This window comes from Gavialis gangeticus, unplaced genomic scaffold, assembly GCF_001723915.1.
Source record: "Gavialis gangeticus isolate Ggan-Ray unplaced genomic scaffold, GavGan_comp1, whole genome shotgun sequence".
Taxonomy (NCBI): Eukaryota; Metazoa; Chordata; order Crocodylia; family Gavialidae; genus Gavialis; species Gavialis gangeticus.
This window is the reverse complement of record NW_017728992.1, coordinates 147,725,167-147,750,612: the sequence shown is the minus strand read 5'-3', so window position 1 is coordinate 147,750,612 and position 25,446 is coordinate 147,725,167. Positions and strand designations below refer to the sequence as shown.

Here is a 25,446-nt window from a genome sequence, read left to right as displayed (position 1 = left end):
AGTAGGGAGTTCCCCATTGTGTAAGTGTGCTGCTGGTTCCTGCTGCCCAAGTGCAGCACCCTGCACTTGTCCGTATTGAAACGCATCCTGTTCCTGTTAGCCCACCCCTGTAACCTATCCAGATCCCTCTGCAATCTCTCACTCCCTGTGAGTGTAAACCACTACAAAGCCATTACAGAAATCATTTTGAAGCAGTGGCTACAGTTGGTCCCCATTCCACTGAACACAAAGCTTTGAGGTCAATGAATCAGAAATACACTAAAGTCCTCATGCTTTCATAGAGAAAAAAGAATCATTTGGACTGCTAGAATAGTAAGAGTGATCAGTGTCCTGGTCAATCTCCCTAAAGTCAAATCTCCATCAGAAATATAACATTATTTGTATTAAACTAAGATAAAGAAGTCTATTATACATTTTATTTATTCCTATAATATACTTTGCATCTATTTATACTTTTCATCCCAGAAAATGTCTTTAAAAACCTTTATAAACTTATGCAGAAACTATGCAGAGATTTCTTCATTCTTTAAAATAAAATCACTTTTGGGATAACCATTGTTCAGCACCATACACAACAATTAAGCAGAGAAAGTGAACTCAAATAAACAAGCTGAAAGTAAACATCCAAGTCAGAACCTTTACACCTTTAAATATTATGCTATAGTAATAGTTTTCCATATTTTTCATGCCATACATTGATATTACAACAGAAAAGACTGCCAACCCACCCACAGTTTTTTGGGGTCCCCTTCCAAATTTGGTATATAGGAGGGAAAGATGGTTCTAAGCCCAGGAATCTGCTTGCAATATCTAAGCATTCTGTTCATATTCTTTAAGAACACTTGTCGTCAAAATCTTAGTCTTATATTTCACCCAAAAGGATAGTACCTGCAGCACTTAAGTGCTCTGAAGGTTTACCATAGCCTCATGAAAGTGGGATTTCTGAATCATCAGCTTCATTTCCTACAGCATCTAGCACATAGTCTTTTACCCAAGTACTGACCTGTCAACCCTACTTCAGCTGGAAGTACTGATAAATTGTTGTAGCCTTGCAGGTGAAGTAAATAACTTTAAAATTATACTACAATTTTGAAGATGATTAGGGAAATGCAAGGAAACTTGTATTTAAACTGGCACTAACTCCATGCTATTACCTGTTCCCTCTGTTTGCCTACTCACACACAGCATAGCACACATGCAAATCAGATCCAAAGAAAAGAAATTCTAAGACTTAAAAACTTTATTAGGCTGGATTCTCCTTTCAGTCAAGGATTATTCATCTCAGAAAGAAGAATACAGAAGAACAAGGGAAATATGTTGGGAACTACTTACAGATAGAGTAGGAGAAAAAGCTAAAAACTGACTGCCATTGTCCTTCACAAGTACTGCCATTGTCCTTCACAAGTAATATGCCCAGAAACAGTTTTTTTCCCCCAAAGGAAAGTGTTTATTAGCTTCCTTGAGTAGTGAAAACATGGATTCTTACCTATAAAGAGCTCTCATTCTCAGGGCTGCTTTTTAACCAGAGAGAAATAAAGAGTCAGCTAATTATGAGCACTAACAGCTTTGGTCCTAAAAGAAAACATTTTCACTATTCTAGAGTCCTATTTAGGCAACCCTAAAGAAAAAAAATCAAGCAGGAATTAAAACTTAAGTGTATTGCATGCGTCTCCACCACCCCTTGTTTCAGAGGTATGTTTTTATGAAAATCAGCCATATTGCTAAGATATTGCCTTAGAAAAGAATCCAGTGGGTTGCTAAAGAAAGTATTTTCTTATTAAGTATCAATTTCTCTGCAGATAGAAAAAAATGACTTGTATACATTTTTTTGTTTCGAGAAGAAGTCACTGCAAGCAAAATCACTTTTTCTACTCAAGGTACCACAGGTTTCTAAAACTATTAGAAATTTCAGCCAGTATACTAATATATTCTTAAAAATGTCCTGCAGTTTTGATAAGCAAATCTCAATTCTGTCAGTTAACAGAAGTTCAGCATTAACACAGTAGCTTCGAGCACATTGCATAACACAGAAGATTTACATTTTCTCTCCTTTACATATACTTTAATCCAGAAATTTGTTGGGTACATCACTTCTGTTGTCCCTATATCTGCCAGGAGTATTTTCAGCATATTTTTTCTACACTTTCTCTTCACTATTTTTGAGTCCTAAAATATGGCTAACAAAAAAACCCAGAAAAGAACAAGGATCACTATACTGCTTCTAGGTATGAAATGAGTGTAAATACATCAAATGAACACTTCTTTTGTCTAGAAGTGCCCCCCAAGCTGCTTAGAACATATTACTGTGTCAGTAAACAAGAAACTAGTTATTAGTGTCTGGTACCAAAAGCTACTGGCCAGTTAGGGCAGCATAGTGCAAAACTATTTTAGATCAAATAACCATGTCTCAGCCAATGGGATTCCATTTGGCAATCCAAGTCTGTAATAACATCTCCATGTCTATATATAATCATATTCAGGTCTGATTCTCTTAGATCATATTATTAATTAAAACCAAGCCCACATACCCTGGTGGCAAAGGTTCAGTACTGGCATTACCAGGCTGTTGTCTTACAGATTCGACAGATGCACCTGAAGAGGACTCCCTTGGTTTTGCCGCTTCTGTAGCTGTACTGCTTCTGGCAGTTGAGGATACAGAGTCTGTGGTAGTTACAGTTTCAAGTCCAACAGAGACAGTGGAGATTGTCGTAGACATGTTGTTTTCTGAATAACTAGTTGCTTCTGTTGTTGATAAAGTTTCTGGAGTAGTGTTAGTGCAATCTGTTGATGTGGAGGCTTCTACAGAACCTGTAAAAGCCTCAGAGGCAGAAGAATCATCAGCTTCTGGTACAGACAAGGACTCACCATTAACTGGGAATGAAAAAGAAAGAACATTTTATATGTAAGACAGCAGTCTGAAGCATCTTTTAAATGAGAAACATAGGAAATGAACTGAATTCCAGAAATAAATAGTTCTGAAAGTTACACCCTCTTGTCTAAGAAGCTATATTTCATGCTGAGGAAGACTCATGTAAAATGACACGAGGCAGCTTCTGCAGTTAAAACTGTACTTTAACTACATAAATTATAGGCCGTTAGCTAGTAACAAATCCATTTCAATTATCAGATAACTTAAACTACACAAACAAATTGTGCTTTCTTTATTAGTGAGGTCTGAAAAAGTTACATTTAAGTTTCATGGGTTTTTGTTTAATGCAATATTAGGATGTAGTCTGCAAACAAGCAGAAGATGGCACCTTGCTTCCAGTCTCCAAAGTAAAGTACAACAGCATTTGTTCTTTAAAATTCTAAATGGCATTGATTTCAAAAGAGATCAGCATGATATGGCAAGGTAATTTCAAATAAAGAATAACAGATGGATGAAAATAAAAAGGTACAGTTCTTAGCAGCCTTTATCTCCACTTTGACCCCTTTCAGGCCTCATTATATAGGCTTTGTTGCAAATATATGGACTTATACATATTTATAAAAGAGATAATTAAACAAATATCATCTATTTAAAAGTTGCAGAAAATAGCAAACTTTCTGGATCAAGTATAGAGCAACAACAAGCCCTTTAAAATATATAATAGTTAACTAACACCTTAGTTTAATAAATGTACTTTGAAAATGCTGTTAGAACTATAAAACATATGCCTATATGTCTTTATGTAACAGCTACATTAACACATCATCCCAATTAAGAAGCATAACCTACTAAAAATGTCTTATGCAAATTGATTAGTACTGTGGAGTATATTTAAAAGGTGAACTCTTACTACTGCAGTAGAATGAATTCCATAATTTCTTAATTCTTAACTTACACGTTTGGGGGTTTTTTTGTACTTACTAAAGAAGAGCAATGACACAAGATAAAAGAAAATAATTTAGTTCAGCAAAAGCAAGCTGCCAGGCACAAGCAGACTTTGTAAAGCATGTAAGTTGAAAAGTTGTTTTCAAAACTACCCTCATATCAAACAAGAAACCACTGGACAAAATCTTAACAGAATATCTCCTTTTGTCAGAATTTACCTTAGTTCTGTGCATCTATTTGTTTTTAATGCGTTAGTCAAAATTTACTCCCTAGCCCAACCCCCAATAACAGTAAAAATATAGGCCAGAAAAATGGAAAAGAGCAGAATTATTTAACAAGTATTATATTTGATGCATACGCATTTCATAAGGAGAAAAACATATGGATCCATGAGTTAATCTGTAAAAGGAGTCATTGCTGGTCCACATATAAAACATAAGCATGAATGGTATGGGTTGTTTTAGGAACACCTTGCTATCACCTCTTTTAGCACACAGGAAATAGCATGTTTTGCACAGCCACAACTTACTCTCATTCAAGAAGATAAAGACGGGGCTACAACCTTTTCAATACAGGCAACCCCCGTTTAATGCGGTTTTGCTTACTGCGGTTTTGCTAATAGCGCTCATTAAAAATACCTACCTGGTTTCACTTAGCGCTCAGCAGTTTCATTATAACGCTCAGCACAGCAGGTAGGGAGAAACAGTGGCGACACCAGCGATGGTAGCAGCGGAGTGAAGCGGTGAGTGGCAGCCAGTGGGGCCCAGTGTGGGGTGGCAGAAGCCCAGGGTCCGCCCCAGCACATGGTGCTGGAGTGGGCGGGGAGAAGCAGTGGTGAGATGGGGCGGGCAGAGGGGCCAGGCAGCGTAAGCACGGCTGGTGGGGCCCAGGGTGGGGTGGCAGGAGCCCGGGGTCCACTCTGGCACATGGTGCTGGAGCAGCCAGTGGGCGGGGAAGAGTAGCGGTGGCGGCGAGGGGCGTGAGCATAGGGTCTGGGCTGGCGCCCAAAACCAGAGCTGGCTGGACAGCAGGAGCATGGAGCCCACGGCCAAGGCTGGCAGGAATGCAGGGCCTGGGCCGGTGCGAGCCAGTGCTCAAGGACACGTGTGCAGTGTCCCCTGCCCCAGCCCACAGTGAAGCCAAGCCCGCAGAGCCCCCTGGTCCCTGGGCTGAAGCCCATGACCTGCTCTGGTCACGCACTCACCAGCCAGAGCCCCACTGCTCACCGTTAATCCCTGCCTTCTTGCTGTTAATCCTTGGGCAGGCAGGTCCCCGCAGGCAGGGTGGTTGGGGCTGCACACAGGTGCACCAGTGGCCAGTGGGTGCAGGCTCGTAAGGACCATCACGGCTGCGGAACAATGAAGCCGAGAGGAGCCGATGCCTTCCCTGGCAGAGCCCATGCAGTGCCTTGCCAGGAGCGGCAGGAGCACAGGAACCAATTTTATTTATTTATATTAAACCCTATGGGAAAATAAGTTTCGCTTAATGCAGTTTTGCTTAGTGCTCGCTTTTTCCGGAACCAATTAAGAGCACTAAGCAGGGGCTGCCTGTTACTAATGCAGTGTTTCCCAAACTTCTGATACCTAGAGCACACTTTTTTTTCTGGATTCAAATTGGTGGCACATTTCACTCTTACATGCAGAAAAAGGAGTGGGAAAAGCAGTAGCAGCAGTGCAAGTGCAGTTTGCAGATGTCCGATCCTGGCGCACCTCCCCAAAGCTGTGCCCGCATGGCAGCCAAGGAGCAGGAGGCTGGGAGAAGTGACAGCAGGGAAGGTGCGGGGAAAGCCGTCCTTGGGGAGATAGTTTCAGGCTGAACTGGGGCAGCAGCCTCTCCACCAGGATGCATGGAGTCATTCTGCTATGTGAACAAAGAAAGGGCTTGTAAACAAACTTTATGCTGCCCAGGAAAGCCATGCAGTAGTCCCAGCTGTCACAGTGAGGGAGGTGCAGGGACACTCTTTGGCAGTCTCCCCAGAGCTCAGTGTGGCAGAGGCAGGGGCTGGGTGAAAGGGCTCCTAACTGCCCATGATTAGCTGGACCGGGAAATGGAGGGGAGAAGAGAAAGGGACCCACACCTACCCTGCCCAGCAGGTGGAGAGACATGAGTACAGACTGCAGTAGAGTGAAGCGCTCAATGCCCAGGTATGCAGTACAGCCATGTCCCCAGATTGCAAGCAGGGCTCGGCAGCAGAAGTTTGCAGATGTCTAGCCTCAGCGCTACCACTGCTTCTCCTGGCCCCCTGCTTCCAACCACTGATGAACTGTGCTGGGACCAGACATCTGTAAACTGCCAGTGCCATGCCCTGCCTGCATCCTGGGAACACAGTCACACTACACCCTGCTGTGTCCTGCTCTGCACACACACATTGGCCCAGCTTAAAATACCACACACACACACACACACACACACACACACACACACACACACACACACACACACACTTTTTTGCAGCACACTTCTCTCAGTACAAAGTCACTGCCCTAACCGCATACCTACATTGGCACAAAGGGGCCTGTATGCTGTATAGGGTACAGGGCACAGAATATTTACTTTCTGGAGCAATAGGGGTCTGCAAAGGAGACTGTGTATGTGAGAATCTCCCTTTTAAAGCTGGGCCAAGAGCAGCACTACTCACGCTTACTAAGGTGTGGCAGGGGTGTATTCGATGTTTTGGACATAAAACACAGCCTCCATCAGCATAATATTTTCTCCTTCTGCACTGGGTCAATAGACACCATCCTGCATCACCATTTCCTGCAACAACTAAGTCTTTTGGAGGCTTCCTATCCAAGAAATGGTTTACTGTGACTTCTTTTAGTTATAATAGTGCCAAGAAGCAAACGAAATTATATACAACTTAAAAAGATAAAAATCTTTTAAACTGACTTTCTGATCTGTTCCAGAGATCTATCTGTTCATCTCCTCCTATTCCTCTAGTTCTTTTGAAAAAAATGAGGGTTTTTCTGTTCTCAGAAAATATATTTTTCTTCAATGTTTTTCAGCTATATTAAACCTTATAACAATCAACAGTACAAGATTTCTAAATAGAAGTTAAGTTTTTAAAGGGGCTTCATCATTTTTAAATGGCTGATTTCTTGAAATGAAAACAGGCTAAAATGTTCTGCAACACATTTCAGCCTATAGTACATATCATACTGTCCAGAGTAAAAGATGTATCCCAGAAGAGGATAAAACTTTTTCTACAAAAAGTTAACATAAATCTGATTTAAACATTTATGATATCTTATTATAATGAATTCAATTATTTTTATTACATAATTTCAATTTATAGATGTCTTAATTTTAGGCTTCCATTTTTTGGAGGGGAGGGGGAAGAAAGGAAAATGGATCTTACACATGGGAAGAAAAAGAAGTTAACTGACCCCAGCAGATCTGTATAATGGCAAAAACCCCTATGGCTGACAAGAAATTAAGTTAGAGAAATTAAGATCTCAAACATATGCTTCTTTTATCATTACTTTTTCCTCTGCAAGAAGTACTTTCTAACATAGAGCTGAAAGAGCTCTTCCATTTCTTTGCATTCAGGAAATCTACCTATTGCTTTTCAATCCCACAAGAAAAACCTTTATGAAACGAGCCAGTAAAGGAAGTCAGTCTACCCTCTAGACCAGAGGTCTCCAAAGTTGGGGGGGGGGGGGCGCAAGACAATCCATTGGGGTGCAGGAAGAAAATATCAGAACTTCTATTTATATGTATAGATTTATATAAATATACATATATTGGGGGTGCGTGCTCAAAAATGTTTTACTGATAGGGGTGCGCAAATATAAATATACATATATTGGGGGTGCATGCTCAAAAATTTTTTACTGATAGGGGTGTGCGATCAAAAAAGTTTGGAGACCACTGCTTTAGACAATCACTGTTACAATTCAGTGATCTGTTTCAGAAACAGAGGCTTTATATTTTCTTATTAAGTATATGTTAGATAGAGAAAACAAGTAAACTAATGAGCTTCAAACAGATGTGCTCCTCATAACACAAGGGAGTGAAGATTTACATTACACAACTCGAAATGTGTAGAAAAAGGCAGACAGCAGTTCCTGATAGTTTACTTAATTTTAACAAGATAGAAAAGTCCTCTCAAACAATGTTTGATAACATTTCCATTCTTACCAGTGTTGTTGGTAGGCTGGGTTGTAAGTGGTTTTGGGGTAGTTTTGGGTCTGGCAACATGAGAAGGAGATGATGTGCTGTCTCCATTAACAGTATGCATACAGAATGCATTCTCTACTACAGAGTTTGAAGATGTTTGATTGTCTGTCTCATTAGTAACATCACAGGTAGATCTTAATAAAAAAGTATATAGATTAACTCATATCATACATTAAGCATAGAGCTATATAACTAGAGCAAAATCCCTGCACAGAAGTGTCTTAAAGGACCCGATAAACACATACAAATAATTTCAGAGCAAAGGGTTTTAACATTATTCTGTTATTAGATTTAGACAAGAGTTCATATAGGCAAAACTAAACTAATTACTTATTTTTTGAAATTTGAATCCTGATGTTTATCATAATATAAATTATGAAATCCATATCCACTTACAGTTTTCCCAAACTGACATTACAACACAATGATGCAGGCTGGTTTGTCTGTCATAGTCCACCAAAACTACCTTAGCTCCTGCTTTGGGGAGAACAGCTAGGAGTTACAAAGCCACACATGCCAAAAATGCAGTAGTTGCTGAACAGGCCAGTAGCAGTAAAGCTGGGTGGAGCATTGAACTCATCGTTTCATAGTTGTTAGGGACTGGAAGGAACCTTACAGATCATCGGGTTCAGCCCCCCTGCACTTGGGCAGGAAAAACTGCTGGGATCACGTGACCCCAGCAAGACAGGTGTCAAGAAGCTTTTTGAAGATCGCCAGAGTGTATGACTATAACACCGCTGAGGGGAGCCTGTTCCAAACCCTCGGCACTCGATTTGTAAAGAAGTTTTGCCTTATGTCTAGCCTGAAGTGATCCTCAATCAGTCCACCCCAAGGGAGCCTTGATGAACAGATGCTCCTCTAGGCCCTGATGTATGCCCTTGATATACTTTTAGGCTGCCACCAAGTCCCCTCTGAGTCTTCTCTTCTCCAGGCTGAACAGTCCCAAGTCTTTCAACCTCTCCTCGTACGACCTGGTCTCCAGGCCTCTAATCATGCACGTGGCCCTCCTTTGGACTCTCTCAAGCGTCTCCAAAATCCTCCCTGAAGTGCAGAGCCCAGAACTGGATGCAGAACTCCAGCTATGGTTTCACTAAGGCAGAGTAGAGGGGGAGGATGACATCCTTAACCTTGCTCGAGATGCCTCGGCAGATGCATGCCAGTGTTTGATTAGCTCTGCCAGCTATGGCATGATATTGGTGGCTCGTGTTCATTTTGCTATCACAACAGATAGCAGATAGTTCAGATGTGGTGCTAGTAAATGTAGCACTGCTGAACCTGTAAATGTGTTGTGGATTATTTCTCCCCAAATGGACCATTTTACATTTCTCTGTATTAAACAACATCTGGTTGAGGTCTGCCCACCTCACGAGCCTGTCCAGGTTGGCCTATATTGTCATCCTGTCTTCGAGTGTGACCACATTCCCCCATAGTTTGGTGTCATCAGCAAACTTTGCTAGCTTGCTTTTAATACCCAAATCCAAATCGTTGATGAACATGCTGAAAATCACTGGTCCAAGTACCGAAGCTTCCCACCACTGAGAGCCAAGTTTGGCTTGTTTATAGTTTCCTGGGAGCTCTTTGATCTGCTACATAGAAGGCTTGAGCCTATTGCTCTCTATGAACAGGTCTCAAACCCCTTCCTTGCTACTCCAGCTTGTGCAAGTTCTTTGTTCTGAGGCCCTGATCATAAGAACATAAGGAGTGCCATACTGAGTCAGATCAGTGATCCATCTAGCCCAGTATCCTGTCACTGACTGTGGCAAGAGTGGATGCTTTAGAGGGAGAGGACAGAACCAGGTATATTTAGAGTAACTTATCCCTTATCCATTACCCTCCCTGGCATTTGCTATCATTGGTTTAGAGATGCCAGAGAAAACATCTCCACCTGTTCTGTTTCCTAGCTATTAATAGAGCTATCATCCATGAATATGTCTAGTCTCTTTTTGAACCTGGCTATACTATCAGCCTCTACAACCTCCTGTGGCAATGACCCCACGTTAACTGACTTTAATACAAACTGGAACATATCTGGAGAGAACTTGGAAGGAAAGGAGACATACAGGGTCCTTTTCTTCTTTCCTCTCTTCTACCAGCAGATCAAAGGAAATGGATGATACTGAACATAGCTCAGAAGGTGGGAGGAAGCGGAATGGGCTAAGTACTCCCACATTCACAGCTGTTTGTCTAAAGTCCACCACAACATGTTAGAGATTTCAAGGCTGAGTGGACTTAGTTAATTTAGCTCTCTGGCTGAACCATCTCCATGGGTCAGACCACCTTTCTGGAGTTCAAAGCTCAAGCCCTACTGGTATAAGAACAGTAGTATAACTCACAAGAAATCCATCCGAATTCAACTACCCACATGAATCAAGTTATTCATTTACATGTTTACATCACTAGATGCCTATTGGTATAACAGCATTACTTCTTTAACTACATTCTAGTAAGCCAAAATCTGCAATCTGCAAATTCTGCTCAAACAATCTCCACACAGTCAATGCGACCATAGTCTAAAACAGGGGTCGGCAACCCCTGGCATGCGTGCCGAGAATGGCACGCAAAGCCATTTTGCTTGGCATGCCACGGCCAGCGCCGCCTCTGGGTAGCTGCTGCCAGCGACAGAGTCTGGGCTGCTCCCAGCAGGGCTTGCTCCAAACAGCTGTGCTGGGCTCCAGCATCAGCTTCGCACCGGTTTGTGCACCCACGCATCGGAGCGGATGGTGAGGGAGGGGCCTGAGGCATTGCAGCCCTGGTCTCTCCCCTGCTTCCAGCACGGAGGCGATAGCAGGCTTCTGGAGCTCAGCGCAGCTATTTGTAGCCAGCCCGGGCTCTGAGCAGCTGCAGCAAGCAGCGGGCAGACTGCAAACAGCTGCGCCAGGCTCTACAGCTCTGGCATCAGCTCCGTGCTGGAGGCAACTGCACGGGCACGTTGGGGTGGACAGCAGAACAGCGCAGCCCACCCCGAGGTGCGCATGCAGTCGCCGCCAGCACGGAGCTGATGCCGGAGCTGTAGAGCCCAGCACAGCTGTTTGCAACCTGGCCACTGCTTGCTGCAGCTGCCCAGAGCTACAAACAGCTGTGCTGAGCTCCGGAAGCCTGCCATCACCTCCATGCCAGGAGCGGGGGAGAAACTGGGGCTGCAGTGCCTCAGGCCCCTCCCTCACCGCCCGCTCTGATGCACGGGTGCACAAGCCAGTACAGAGCTGATGCTGGAGCCTGGCAGAGCTGTTTGGAGCCTCCCGGCTCTGGGGACCTGCTGCCAGCCGGGAGCCCGGGCTGCTCGCAGCAGGCAACTGGGATGCTGCAAGTCCAGCTGGGAGCAGACCAGGCTCCAGCAGCTACTTAGAGCTGGGGAAGCTGCTGGCAGCTACAGAGCCCAGGCTGGGGGGCAAGGGCTTTGGGTGGGGGGCAAGGGGCACAAGCAAAGCATCCTGCCATGTACCTCTTGCCCTCATTTTGTTTTTCTGCCATGCCAGCACTCCGGCACCTTCCGAGGTAGGCATTGTAGTGTTTTTCAGCACTCCAGCCAAAAAACATTGCCTATCCCTGGTCTAAAATAAGATTTAATGATAAAACCCCAATCTTCAGTGCAAAACTAAAGTATTATTGTGCATTTTAAGTGAAATAGTTGACTATATACTACTAATATTTGTAATACAAAAATAAAAACTAATTCTAACCTGGATGTAGTTCTTCCTGAAGTTTCTCTGGTTTCATGAACAGCATCACCATTTTGTTGGACTTCTACTGAACATTAAGAATAAATTAAGTAGATTTTTTTCCTTTTAAAAAGTTTAGTAAGAACATGTAGCTTTTATTTTACTAATTGAACTTACTGGTTGCCGCTGAACTGCAGTTTGTAAAAGATTCTTCTTCAACTGCCAAACCATCAAGCACAACTGTTAGTTCACCTGTTTGCACCAGGCCACTCTTGTTTTCCAAAGACAGTTTCAATAATACTTTCACTCTTTCCACTAAAGGGGGGAAAGAGAGTAAAGTCAGCATGCAGGGTGTTTAACACAAAAAATACTAAATATATAATGTCATACAACTAAAATATATATACATGTACACACACATATATACACACCCTTGCATAAGTTCTAGGCACTTCAGTACAAATCATCAACCTCCTGACCTCTTCTTTTTTCTAGAACAATAGATTCATTTCTAATAATCACTACAATGGACATGCATCAATTCTTCATTGTGTACATCTTTAAGCTTTACTAATTTTTAAAAAGTGTATTTTGAAAAATCACTATTCTGAAGAATCAGCTAACTGAATACAACTGATGAAGGTTAGGATTTAAATAAAAGACAGACATTTATAGTATGTTGTTGGTTTCTACTGCTTCAGCTACAGAAGCTTAAATTCACATATTACGCAGTTGTCATAGGTAGTGCAAGAATGATACGGCAACCATGAGGATCTAGAAATCATGCAATTAGATGAGCTTTCAAAGGCAAGGCAGTTTTCAACATTCTGACAAAATCTGCCTTGCATTCGAAAGCTTGTCTAACTTCATCACAACTACATAGTTAGTCCAAACAAAGATATCACTCTAAGAAATCTTTGCCTCTTGCACAGTTGTCAAAGAAACTCAGGGCCACAACCTAAGCTGTTGCAAAAAAAATACATCTAAAACAATAATGGTGGCTTATACTAGGGATGTGAACAGTTAAATGATTAATCATATAACCAATCAGCTTGGCGATAACCAGTTCTAGCTTACCAGTTATCATTTAGCCTGGGGCTAGGCACAGTCTGGGAGGGAAGGAGGGGGGTAAAGGGAAGCCCCTTTGGTGCCCCAGAAAGAAACAGAAGGTGGCAGAGCAGAAGGGAAGGAGGGAGGGAGAGAGGAGCAGGGGAGAGGACAGAGGGGAGGGGTGACTAATACCTAATAGGTAGGCTACACAGAGGGAGAAAGGAGTGAGGAGGAGGGCAGGGAGAAGAGAACAGGGGTGGGGAGAGGTTGCCTGCTCCCTCCCTCGAAGCATGCCAACAGCTTCAGCCGGCTGGTAAAGCACATGGGTACAGTCCCTCCTCCACGGCAGGGTGGGACAGAGAAGGCGCTGGCCTGGGACCCTGCATTCCCCCCCAACTTTACAAAGCCACTGGCTAGACCCCCAGCGCTGCCGCACCCATCCCCATCCCTGCGCCCAACCAATTAATCGCTTAACCTGTTGTTATTACACCAGGTTAAACGAATATTTATTTAATCAGTATTTACATCCCTGGCTTATACCTGCTACAGGTATAGGATCCTATAATCCATTTAAAATAAGTTTTCACCTTAAACAGCATATAAAACGTGCATTCTACTAGATTTATATAGGCCCTGTGCTTTAAATAGGTTATTAGTGAGCTTCTTCACCTTTAAATTCCCATTATGTGGTTATGGAATCATAAGCCAGTTTTACAAGTCTAATACATTTAAAAAGCTAAAACTAAGTTTTTATTGGTACAATCAGATATTGGTTCCTTGCATTACGCACAAACATGCCAGTGAAGCAGAGAGAAACTGTACCCCTTTTCTGCCAATCTCCGCAAAAAATCATTATTTCCAAAGAACAGCAGAAATGAGGAAAATGCAGATCTCTCTGTCTCTTTCGTACGGCATCAGATATCAATTTCCAAATCTATGAACCACTGCTTGGTATTATCGCTCAATGTGCAGATTCCATCTACTCTGCTTGGGCATGTGTAAAATATCCAGCTTTCAATTAAGTTCTGTGCTGTTTGTTGGACACTGCATTAATTATTTATTTTCTGTCACTGTGCTCTGCAGTAATATTAAAATCAAGGAATTTTAGCATTTGTAGTTTTAGATTAGATACATCATTAAAAGTAAGTTTCTGTTTTTCCAAGTCCATGATGTCATTTAAAGGCAAAATTAGGGTTGTGCCTTTAAGGCATGATAACGCAGTTGTCTTTAAATTATAATAGAATATCCTTAGTTTTCAGTTATTAAAAATTTCATACATGAACAATGAACAAGAAAACCAAAGGGAATGCTACCATGAAATATTACTAATTAAGTTAAGAGATATAGAATCAGCTTTAAATCATTTTCAAGAAACACAACTGATTCAACAATCCACTTGCACAACAAAAACTTTCCAAGCACACTGTCAAATTAAGATTAAGTGTACAGTATGTTTTCATTACTAGAGAAGCACAATATTGCTGAAGCAAAGTAGTGAAATTTGGCCTCAAATAGCAACTGTTTGTTTTGTTTTGTTTTTTATTTAGAGACCTGGTTTAGAGACTGGCATTACATGAAAGGAAGGACAAGAAGGATCAGTTTGCAAATCCCAGTGCCTCTTCACTTACAGGATTCTCCTGTACTACTGTTTCAGTGATGCCAATTCAGCAGTGCAATGGGTAGTTTTTCAAGCGCTAACATCCATGCTGGCATGTAGCCTTACAACCTTAAATTTATCTACTAATGAGAATTCTTGAAACACATCCAGTCTCTCTCATGCCCCTGACTTTTTACAAGCAACAGAAATGGTGAAGGGACATTAGCCGCATATTGGCTGAGTTACCTGTAACGCCCTCAAAGAGTTACCCAACATAACTCTTGTGGACAGCATGGAGAGGGTCCAGAGGAGGGCCACTCGCATGATCAGGGGACAGCAGGGCAGGCCCTATGAGGAGAGGCTACGGGACCTGAACCTGTTCAGCCTCCAAAAGAGAAGGCTGAGGGCGGATCTTGTGGCCTGTTATAAACTAGTCGGGGGGGGATCAGCAGGCATTGGGGGAGTCCCTGTTGCCCCAAGCACCACCAGGAGTGACCAGGAATAACGGTCACAAGCTGGCAGAGGGTAGGTTTAGGTTGGACATCAGGAGGCGCTATTTCACAGTCAGGGCGGCTAGGGTCTGGAACCAACTTCCAAGAGAGGTGGTGCAGGCTCCTACCCTGGCGGTTTTTAACAGGAGGTTAGATGAACACCTTGCTGGGGTCGTTTGACCCCAGTACTCTTTCCTGCCATGGCAGGGGGTCGGACTAGATGATCTGCTAAGGTCCCTTCCGACCCTAGAAACTATGAAACTATAACCATAATAAACAGATACAAATACTTCTAAAAATCTCAACTTAACTGCATCTTCATTTTTTCAAAAACATATGCTCAAGAATTCAATTAGTTTAAATTAAATGGGAACTTTGACAACTGTATGCTATTTTGTTATTAAGGTAAATTTGGAAAAAATAAAGGCTAACTAGTGTTCCATTTCTTGATGAATCTTTTAAAATATTCATTTTATTTGCTCATTAAATCTAATTAACTGGTAAATTCTCTGAAAATTTTTTCAATACTTAAAGTACACACTACAATCAGCCTTAATTTTGAAGCTTTCAGTGGCATCTCCATAATACTACTGAAAAAATCCAGTTAGAATTGTTTTTTGTATTATGTCAGAAAGATGCAAGAAATTCTTTTTAAACTTTCATTTTCCCAAAATACAAATGCCCAAGTCTTGTATGACATGCAAGAAATGATCAGGAGAGACTAGTTCAGCTAGAATTTTAAGCCCAACACAGGATGAAATTTGAAGTGTGGACTCATTATATTGGTGCCCTGATAAACTAATGAAAAGAAAATAGAGATGTGAAGGTTTGAAAGCTTATTAATTCTTCTAGCAAAGACGACAAGCACCTGGAAAGCTGCCTTATGGGGAAAAATGATGTACTCAAAGGAAAAGTTAATCATCTTATTTATCATTTAGTTCTAATTCTATTTAGGTCAGTAAAACTGTAACAAAAATGAAAATCTAATCTATTAGGTTATGACTCCATGAAAGACAAAGGAACCTGGTATATGGAAAATGAGAAAGGAGCCCTTTAAAAAAAAATCTTTGGCTATTTTTAAGGTCTACTACAGATCCTCCAGAAGGACGGACATTTTGTAACAAAACAAAGAAACTTAAGGAGTACCTTGCCTTATTAAATAGCTCACCATTTCATGTTTTATTTAGTAGCTGCTCCTTATACAGTACTAATATTTGTTTAATGATTATATCACATCATAAATTTAAATTATTCTCTGTAAGAAGGAAAAATATCCCGAAGGAATGACTAAAATGCACTAACTGGAAATCTGTTTTAATTAATGACAACTTTTTGACCAGTTCAATAATGTTGATAGTCCAGATGTTTTTGAAAATATGAATTATAATTTTACTTAAATCAAGTTATCCTTCATGAAAACTTACATTTTCTATTGTGTATTTCCAAGGCTTGTCTCAAGTCTACAGTGGCTTTTCCTAATAAAGCATCTGCTTTTAAAGTATGATGGCTCCACACCTTAAATTCCAGCGTAGTCTGTGGAGTCACATTCCTGTATATAAATTTAAAAACAGATTTAAGTACTAATTTCTCATTATTATATACAGTTATAATCTATCTGAATTAACTTTTCCATATCTGAAATTATTTTTAAAGGCTTCAAGGGGTATAAACCTTAGAAAATTCAGCATACTTCATTGTGGGAATAGTGCAGGGTTAAAGGTGTATTAACAGTGAGAACAATTAGAAACATCAAAACTACTGACACCAAAGGTCAGATCTAAATTACACAATATCTATTAGTGTTTTGCTTTTTAAAAAAGTTCCTATTTTTCTCACCACTTAAAATTATAAATACAAACTTATGATACTTTCCAATAGGAAAAAATACTACAGTTGATTTTTAGCTTTCATTGTTAGAAAAAACACTGAATCATATTAGCAAACATATAGAAACCAACTGGTTAGACTCCTTGCAAGTAGCAGGGTCCTAAACCAGCATATAATGACTAACATTAAAATAAAGATAAAACTTTATTTACAGATAGCATACAGGTACAATATACAAACTGTACAGACATTTACAAAAAATACTATCCTTAAAAACTTTGAACAAAACCCCAGAAACGACAAAGCTAATATATATGGTAAGACAGAAGTAGGGTAAAGCTAGAGAACTAAATGCAGTGATAATAGCAACAATTTTGAAAAATGGCATTTTGTTTGAGTTGCAGAGGTGGGGTGAGGGCATTTTAGGCACTTTTTTCTTGCCTTTTCTGCTTGGTTTGAGTTTTTTCCCCAAAAGTGCAGAAAAAGTCACCTAAGTTTATTTGAGGGAGAAAATATAGATGGATGGTTATCAACCAGTGTCACAGCCCCATGGGATGCCAAATAAAAACCTTTTAAGGGTGCCCCAGCTGCCATGTAATATTAGCACTATTAGGCCCCCTACATCACCCAATTAACCGGTTAACCATGCAATTATCTTGAAACCAGCTATACAAGCAGAATACTTATGCCATAAAAAGCTCCAACCAGCTGTAAAGTTTGTCTTCACAAATGTGTACTAGTGTTATAGCTGACTGCTATTGAGCTTCAATTTGCATGTGTAGCAAGGTCTCCTCTGTGGCTGAGCCCCGTCACTAGTGTCAGTGTCAAAAACATTCTGAGCTGGTGTGGGGTTTTTGAGTTCTTTGCAACAAAAGAATTATTCCATTATTCTTTGGAGTCAGGAAATGAGAGAAAGCAAAGAGCTGATATTTTCTGAAGGGTGACTTGAGTGTAAACAGGTTGAGAACCACTGATGTAGATCACAGTTGATCAAAATAATGAGCAATCATGCCACTGCATTCTGAAGTAGTCGTAAGTAACAGAGAAGTCCTATTAAAAACCCAGCTAAGAGAAAATTACAGTAATTTAGCCTTGTGATCCTAAGGCCCCGTACTATTGATCAGTATAAGGTCAGTATAACAAACTTGTTTGCTCCATGAAGAGTACAACTGAAGCACCTGCTACCCCATATCCAGCGTATGGCTTTCTATGAATAACATCTCTGATCAGGCCTCCTCAATGAGAAACAACGGAAGACATCAGCAGGGACTGAACTTGTAGGGTCCACAATGAAAAGAGATGTACAAATTATATACATCACCAATGTATACAGAACACTCCTCCACTGCTTAAGAATAAGCTTGCTGAGATGATTCACATATGCATTGGACAAGTTTACTCATTTGAAGGCAAAAGTTGCCATCAGATGCATGAAGCTCTCAACAGTTAAGGGAAACTATACATATGCAACCGAACGGCAGAGTTTTGTAAATATTTTCATCTACTGTTTGATTAAAAATATGTTTCTACCTCTATTAAATACTTACACAGTCAACTGTTCATCCCATTTTGGATTTGAAGAACTACTTGATTTTGCTGTTTTCCTGATTTCTCCATCTGCAGCTAATTCTGTGTAAATAGCTGTTCCAAACCAGTTCTTTTTCCTTTTCAGTTTGGCACTAGACACTAAAAAATCAAAGTAAGTAGTGTTTATCATTATTGCAGTGTTATTTCTTGCTGGAAAATAACAGAAGCACTACCTTAAAAAACTGACTCAGCCATAAGTGTGTAAATAGATGACTTGGTTCATCACCTTTTTGATCTGTAGTGAATGAATCTTCTAAAAATATGTCCACAAGGAACTTTCAGAGGTATAAGAAAGGATATGAAATCATCATTACATCTCACCCCTTTCTCAGACCACTAATTCCCACTGAAAAAAATAAACTCATTTTCCTATGACAGAAACTTTCATTTTCAAAGTATTCCAGGATGTAGCTCAAATAAATGTGACATAACCATAAACTTATTCTCAGGACAGGTATCTATAATGTGACTAACCAACCAGTGCAAATAGCATTTGAAAGAAAAAAAATATTGTTTCCTGTGGTGTTCTTTTAATCTCATGTTTATTTCTCTCTTCCGACTCATCTTTTAAACTGAAAATCATTAATACATGTATTAGCTACTGCATTCCCTTGGGATTTTTGTTTTTAAAATGTAGGCTTCATCCATGCTTTAAATTAGGCACAACCAGGGGAAATGCATGTTTTTAAAGGCCATTTTTGTACAAGTTAACAGCCAGATATCTGTATGCTGAGCAACAGGTCTGTGCAAAACAGTACTGTTCTGTTTTGATGGGACAGCGTTTCATTTCAAGTTTCATTTAATTTCAAAACTGTTGTTCCATTTTGTTTAAATTGTTTCGCTGTTTCGCCCATAGGCTATACAGGTTCCCCTCCATTTATGCAGTAGATACAGGGAACGGCGCATAAATCAAATTTGCATAAAGCAAACCCAGTTTACAATTAAACAGATAGGGATGCATTCCCAGGGCAGTGAGGGAGGGAGGGAGTGGGGCTGGGGCTAGGGAAGAGGGGTGCAGCGGGGTGTACCCCAGTAGCTGTAAGCAGGCGGTATCTGCTGTTCCCGGAGCTACAGCAGGGGTAGCACCAGGCTCCTCGTGGCACTCAGGGTGGATGACAGCCCCACTCATGCCACTCCTCTCCACTTCAGGGCCGGGCCCCTGCTACTGGGCTCCGCCGTGCCAGGGGGTAAGCGGAGCCCCAGGGGGTTTGGGGCACGGCACAGCCCAATGGCTGCATAAAGGCGGCGTCTGCCACTCCCAGGGCTGCAGCAGGGGCAGGCAGCCACCTGCAGCCGAATGAGAGCAGGATAGGGCAGGTGGCCGCTGCAGGCTTGGGCCAGCAGTGGCTCCAGGCTCTTCCCAGCACTCAGTAGCAGCACTGGGAGGGCACGCTGCGGGGGGCTACGGCTCATGGCCCTTTCCCCTCCCCTCACAAACTCAGACTTATCTGCTTGGGGAAGGGCAAAGCACGCCTATGCCAATTGCGTAAGATTAGCCTATGCCAATTGTATATATGTGAATTTACCTTGCATATAACAAACTTCGGGTACAAAAGGGTCATCACATAAGAGCAAATTTGCATAAATCAAACCTGTGTAAAACAAGGGAAACCTGTAAAGGGGAAGCATGAAACTGCCTATAACTTTGTCATTTCCTGCCCGATTTGGGTGAAACCTACAGGGATGGTAGCCCCTTCTGAGGCCAGGAAGCCTGCGAAGTTTCAAAGAGATAGGTGCAGGGATTTCTGGAAAACTGCACTTCAAGCTGCTGCTACGCAAAACTCGTTACGTGGGTGATACTGCACGTGTGTTAAAGCACACCCTCACTAGTGCTGAGGCCTTTACACAACACGGTAGGGTGTCCCAATGAGGTCTCCTCCTCCCCTACAGACTCATCCAGGTTCACCACTTTAAATGACAACAGGTAATAAATAACACAGTGAGCAGCACAGTAGCACCAGCAGCAGCTCAGGCAGCCAAACTGTCACAGATCCTTTCTTTCCTTTCCTGCAGGAGCTTCTTCTCCAGCAGCTGCCAGAGAAACTTTCCTGCCAGCCCCAGCCCTGGGGCTTAGATGTGCCCAGGGCCCTGTGTCCTTCTGATCACATGCTAAGGGTGTTGGTCTAAGGACATGGCACTGGACAAGGTCCTTTTCTTTGGGTCAATCTAATCTGATATGTTTTAGCAGACCAACAGAATAGTTAGTTACAGAAATATATCTTAGCAAGCTTTCCGGTTGAAAAATCCTTTGTCAGGCTGCGGAAGCACATGCAGAGGGGTGTGTGCGTGTTCTTCCTGGATGGAAGGAACAGTAAAGAAGCCAGAGGCCAGCACGCAATGCAGGCAAAAAAGCCAGTCAGAGAAAATAGAAATGGAGGCATCAGGGGGTGAGGGACAGGCAGGATGTAGCAGCACAGGTAAAAGTGGAGAGGTACCCAGGGAGTCATATGTCTAGCAGATTGTAGTGTCAAACCCAATGTCTATACTGAGTCCATGAGTTTCTGTACCTAGGAGGCTGATGAAGTGAAATTCATAGGCCCGGCTATGAAAAGTGGTTTGTAAATTCAAACAAGCACCAAATCTTGGTAACCTAACCTCATCACCAGAACTGAAGCCAACTTCCTGTAGCTCAAAACAAAACCTGTCAACAATCTCCAGTACCCCCACAAACTGCACACCAGAATCTATCAAAGACAACAATACCCAGCTACCTGTGGGGTCACATTTCTCACAAAAAAAAAACACTTTGTCTCCAGTCTCTCAGGCCTGACCCTGAAAGGGAATATACAAACCACTTCAAATGGTCACAGACTCCTCCAAGACTGTTTCAGGCTGGCCATAAGGAAGAATTTCTTTACTGCCTGAGCCTCCAAGGCCTGGAACAGACTGCCACCAGAGGTGGTGCAAGCACCTACTCTGGACTCCTTTAAGAGAGATTTGGACATGTATCTTGCTGGGATCCTTTGACCCCAGCTGACTTCCTGCCCCTGGGGCAGGGGGCTGGACTTGATGATCTCCCAAGGTCCCTTCCAGCCCTACTGTCTATGAAGTCTTTTCACAGCTGGGCCTATGAACTTCACTTCATCAGCCTCCTAGGTACAGAAACTCATGGACTCTATATTGACATTGGGTTTATGACACACTACAACCTGCCAGACATCTGACTCCCCAGGTACCTCTCCACTTTTACCTGCATTGCTACATTCCCCTTCTCCCCCCTCCTCCCCCACCCCAGCCTGTCCCTCACACCCTGATGCCTCCATTTCCATTTTCACTGACCGGCTTTCTTGCCTACACTGTATGCCAGCCTCTGGATTCTTTACTATTCCTTCCATCCAGGAAGAGCATACACACCAACTGCAGGTGTTTCCTCAGCCTGATAAAGGGTTATTCAACCCAAAAGCTGGCATTCCAGGCAGCCAAGCTCAGCTCACCTGGAGCCTCAAAACTCCACTGCAACCAGCAAGCCTCAGGCCTGTCAAAGACATGACTGGTCCAGGTTTTCCCCAGCCAGGACTGCGTGCAGGCGTGTGGTGGCTGGTGGTTATAGCGTCTGCTTTTCACCCGGGGGATCCTCGGTCCTGGCATTTCCTGGGGCTGCTGTGCTGCCAGCAGTCCCACCAGGCCTCCCGACTCTGGCAGACTGCAGTTTTAGTGGTCATGCCCAGGACCTGGGGCCTTCTCCTTCCCCATAGCCCTAGGCCATACCTCCAAGTTTGTCCTGTCACAGGAGCTCAGCAGGGACATGTTCTTCCCCTGCTGGCTGGTGATGCAGTGTGTGCCCCCTCCAGTTCTGAGAGTGGCGCATTAAATGTTTTTTTAAAAAAATGAAAAAAGGAAATAGGTGTGGATGGAGTGAGGAGGGTGGCATTCACTCTGTCTGCACCTGGAGCTTGGAGAACCCCAGCAGTGGGAGGTTCACCTGGAGGAGCACCAGCTGTTCCATCAAACCAGGATCCAAGCAGATGCGATGGGGTGTCACTACATCCCCAGCAATGCTGAACACCCTCTCACTCAGAACACTGGTCTGTGGACAGGACAGGTATTCACGGGCAACCATGGCCAGATCCAGCCACATCTGGCTGTGACTTGTCCAGTAGGCCAAGGGGTTGCACAGCAGTGGCTCCACATACTCGGCAAGGTAGGCATCCAAGGTCTGAGCGCTACCTACCTGATGGTGGGGTCTGGTGCCTCTGGACCCTACCATAGAAGCCACGCCCTTGGCCTACATTGGCAGCACCTGTGGTGGAGGAGGAGACTGGCTGGTGGGTTGCATGCTAGCATAGGACAGTAAATCCCCCTCTTCCACATCTCCCCGCCTCTGCCATTCTGCTTTCCTGACTCTCTTCACCAGCACCTCCATCCACTGATTCAGGCTTTGGCTGCCCTTCACCCTGGGGTCACACACAGCAACCAGCACATGGACCGTACTGGACCACAAGGGATTAAGCCACTTTCTGATGCCCTCCTTCAGCTGCTTCACCAGTGCTTAGATTTCTGGTGACAGCAGCTTGCCCCATCCAGGAACACTGATCCCCTGGAAGCTTTCCATTTGGCTCTGAAGCTCCCTCACTACAGGCATCGCCAGTGCTGAGGGTCCCAGTGGCCTTGAGGAAGGGTTTGAGGACCACCAAGATCTGGGAGATGGTATTCCACTCAGCTTTGTTAAGGGGGCTGCTGATCCCAATGTCCCTGAGCACGGACATCTCATGGATGGCCTTCTGTTGCTCCACCAGCCTCTCAAGCATCAGGTATGTGGAGTTCCACCAAGTCTCCACATCCTGCATGATTTTGCATTACAGGATGTTCAGCTCTGCTGGTTTGTCCCACAGCATCTTGCCTTGATTGATGCTCTGGTGAAAGTAGCCTACCTCCTTCCTGCATTTTGAAATGAGCTTGCCGGTGCTGCTGGTGCTGTCACTGGCAGCCCTGTCCCCATCCAAGGTGTCCCTGACAATGAGGTGGAACTTGTGTGCCACACAGCTGATGCCAACAAAGCTGGCATCACAGACCGCCTTGGACACATTAGACAGAGCAAGCTCACCCATGGGTTCATGGTCACTGACAAAGGGGCCAATGAGCCACCCCTGCACCAAGTGGTTCATGGCCATGATCTCTACTGCTGTGTGGGACTCATCCATCACCTCAGCTTGAAAAAGAGCCCACCGACGGCCTGACTGGTCGCAACAGTGCCCTGTGAGGGAGAGGTAGGCATGACCTCTACCCTGGCTGTTCCAGATGTCCAAGGTGAAGTGTAAGGCCACCTGCAGATCTGCCTTGCACAGTTTCTCCTTCAAGTACCCCCTGTATGCGTCACATAGGAAGGGCACCACCGTCCTGCTGAAGGTGGTGCATGCGGGCACTTGGTAGGATGGGGCCATGAGCACCATGAGTTCCCTGAACCCTAACCACTCAACTAAGCAGAAGGGCTGGCCATCAATAGCAAGCATCTCCCCAATGCTCTGGGTGATTTTGCTTAACCTTCCAACACGCCAGGCTAAGGAGGAGTAAGGGCAAGGGTGGAGTGCCTGAGGAGATGTATCAGCATCCCGGTGGTGCTCATGTGTTTTGTTCCCTTGCCCCGGTTGGTTTTGGCTCGGCAGTGCAGGCAAACAGCGTACGTGGGTTCATCTGCCAGCTCAAAATGATCCCAGACCACATTGCCCGCTCACTTCTGGGGTGCGGGTGCATGTGTGGATGCTGCAATTTCCTCCTCCTCAGCAGGCAGAGACAAATCAACAGGAGGAGCAGACTAAGCTGAGCCGCTTGCCTCCGCAACGTCTACCTCAGCCTCCTCTGAAGTGCCTTCTGTGGAAGGAGACCTGGCTCTAGGGGAAACCTGAAGGGTGTGGAGCACAAACTCAGCTGATTCCCCCTCCTTCCCCAGAATTTCCCTTGCTAGGGTACTCAGATCTAGATCCAGATCCAGCTCTTCCTCTGGCACTGGGAGGCTCAGCATAAGTGAAATGGGTGGGGAAAAAACTGTCATGCTGGTGCTGGTGCTGCTGCTAGTTGTCATAGTAGTGGTGGTGAGGGTTATGGCTGGTGCTCTTGAAGGGGATGCTGTCTCAGACACAGGCAGTGGCACTGCTCCCCTTTCCTTGCTGCTTGTGAAGCCTCATCTCTGCTAGTTGTAGCAAAGAGGCTGCGTCTCAGTTTGGGGGGCGGGGAGAAACTTATACCTCTCCCTCTACCCCCTCTTCTGCCCCTCCCTGAAGGCTTGCCAACTGCCTTTCCACCACACTTCATGGTGCGTTTCAATGTCTTGCTTTTATACAAATATATAAATGTATATGCCTTCCTATATAAATTCCCCAAGGTGTATAGTCTATGCCACAGGGTATACGTGTATAGAAATAGAATCTAAATGCCTCTCCCTTCCTATGCAAACTAAATTCTATAGTGTAATATCCAATATAATGATAAAATTGAACAGATAAATCAATGAATATAATAATAAAATTAAAGGGTCTAGAAGAAAGAAAAAGGTATTGTGGAATGCCACTTACTAGGCTAGGCTAGCAAATAGGAAATCATTCAGATCAATGCTAGCAGTAGCCTTCGTTGTCTAACACTCCTCAGCTGCTGGAAGTCAAAGCTCAGTAACTGTCAGACCCCAAGAAAAAAAGCAGCCCAATTAAATTTTATGCTGTTTTCCCATTCCTCCTCCAGAGCACTGGGATTGGAAGGGACCTCATGGAAGGATCACAGTCAATATGAGAGCAGTCCTTCCCCCTCCCTTTCCTTACTCTGTTTCCCTGCAGACAAGCCCAGCTTCAGCTTCAAAACGTGAAACATTTTGACTGCCCTTGTTTAGTTTTGAGGCCATTTCAAAACCCTTCGTTTTGTTTTGATTATGCTGTTTCGAGCTCGAAACAAGTCAAAACAGCTGGCAAAATTTCACACAGCCCTACTGAGCAAAAGTAGGTCTTTTGTTCTACCCCTACTGAAGTCTTAAGTCAGCAAAAATCAGCTCCTACTCTACATTACCTCCTACTCTAACAGGTTAGTACATAGGTAAAAGTATTCAGCTTGCTGAGCAGAGACCATCAAATTAGGTTCTCTTCAACAATTCAAGAGCAACCAGGCGGAGGAGGTAAGTTTCCAACTCCAGGTCATTAGTGGAAGCCCTCTTCCCATAAAGCTACTCTCTCACTTCTTTGTCAAGCCAAACTAGAAGATATAGTTCTTCTCATATTACTGCAATACCAGATAGAGCAGATGACTTTTTAAGTTATAAGC

At 43.4% G+C, this 25,446-nt stretch overlaps 1 protein-coding gene across 2 annotated transcripts in view; it reads right to left on the bottom strand.

Annotated features, from left to right (window-relative positions):
• WWP1 (WW domain containing E3 ubiquitin protein ligase 1) overlaps positions 1-25,446 on the bottom strand; it is a 74,385-nt gene that overhangs the window by 40,037 nt on the left and 8,902 nt on the right. Inside the window, exons 2-7 of one of the 2 annotated variants that reach the window (XM_019527879.1) lie at positions 18,165-18,303; positions 16,215-16,339; positions 11,830-11,967; positions 11,674-11,740; positions 7,955-8,127; positions 2,529-2,871 (exon numbers count right to left, since the gene is read on the bottom strand). In XM_019527879.1, the coding sequence (XP_019383424.1) occupies positions 2,529-2,871; positions 7,955-8,127; positions 11,674-11,740; positions 11,830-11,967; positions 16,215-16,339; positions 18,165-18,303 (985 nt within the window). The remainder of the gene's footprint in view (positions 1-2,528; positions 2,872-7,954; positions 8,128-11,673; positions 11,741-11,829; positions 11,968-16,214; positions 16,340-18,164; positions 18,304-25,446) is intronic. The other variant, XM_019527880.1, reaches the window with a different exon arrangement.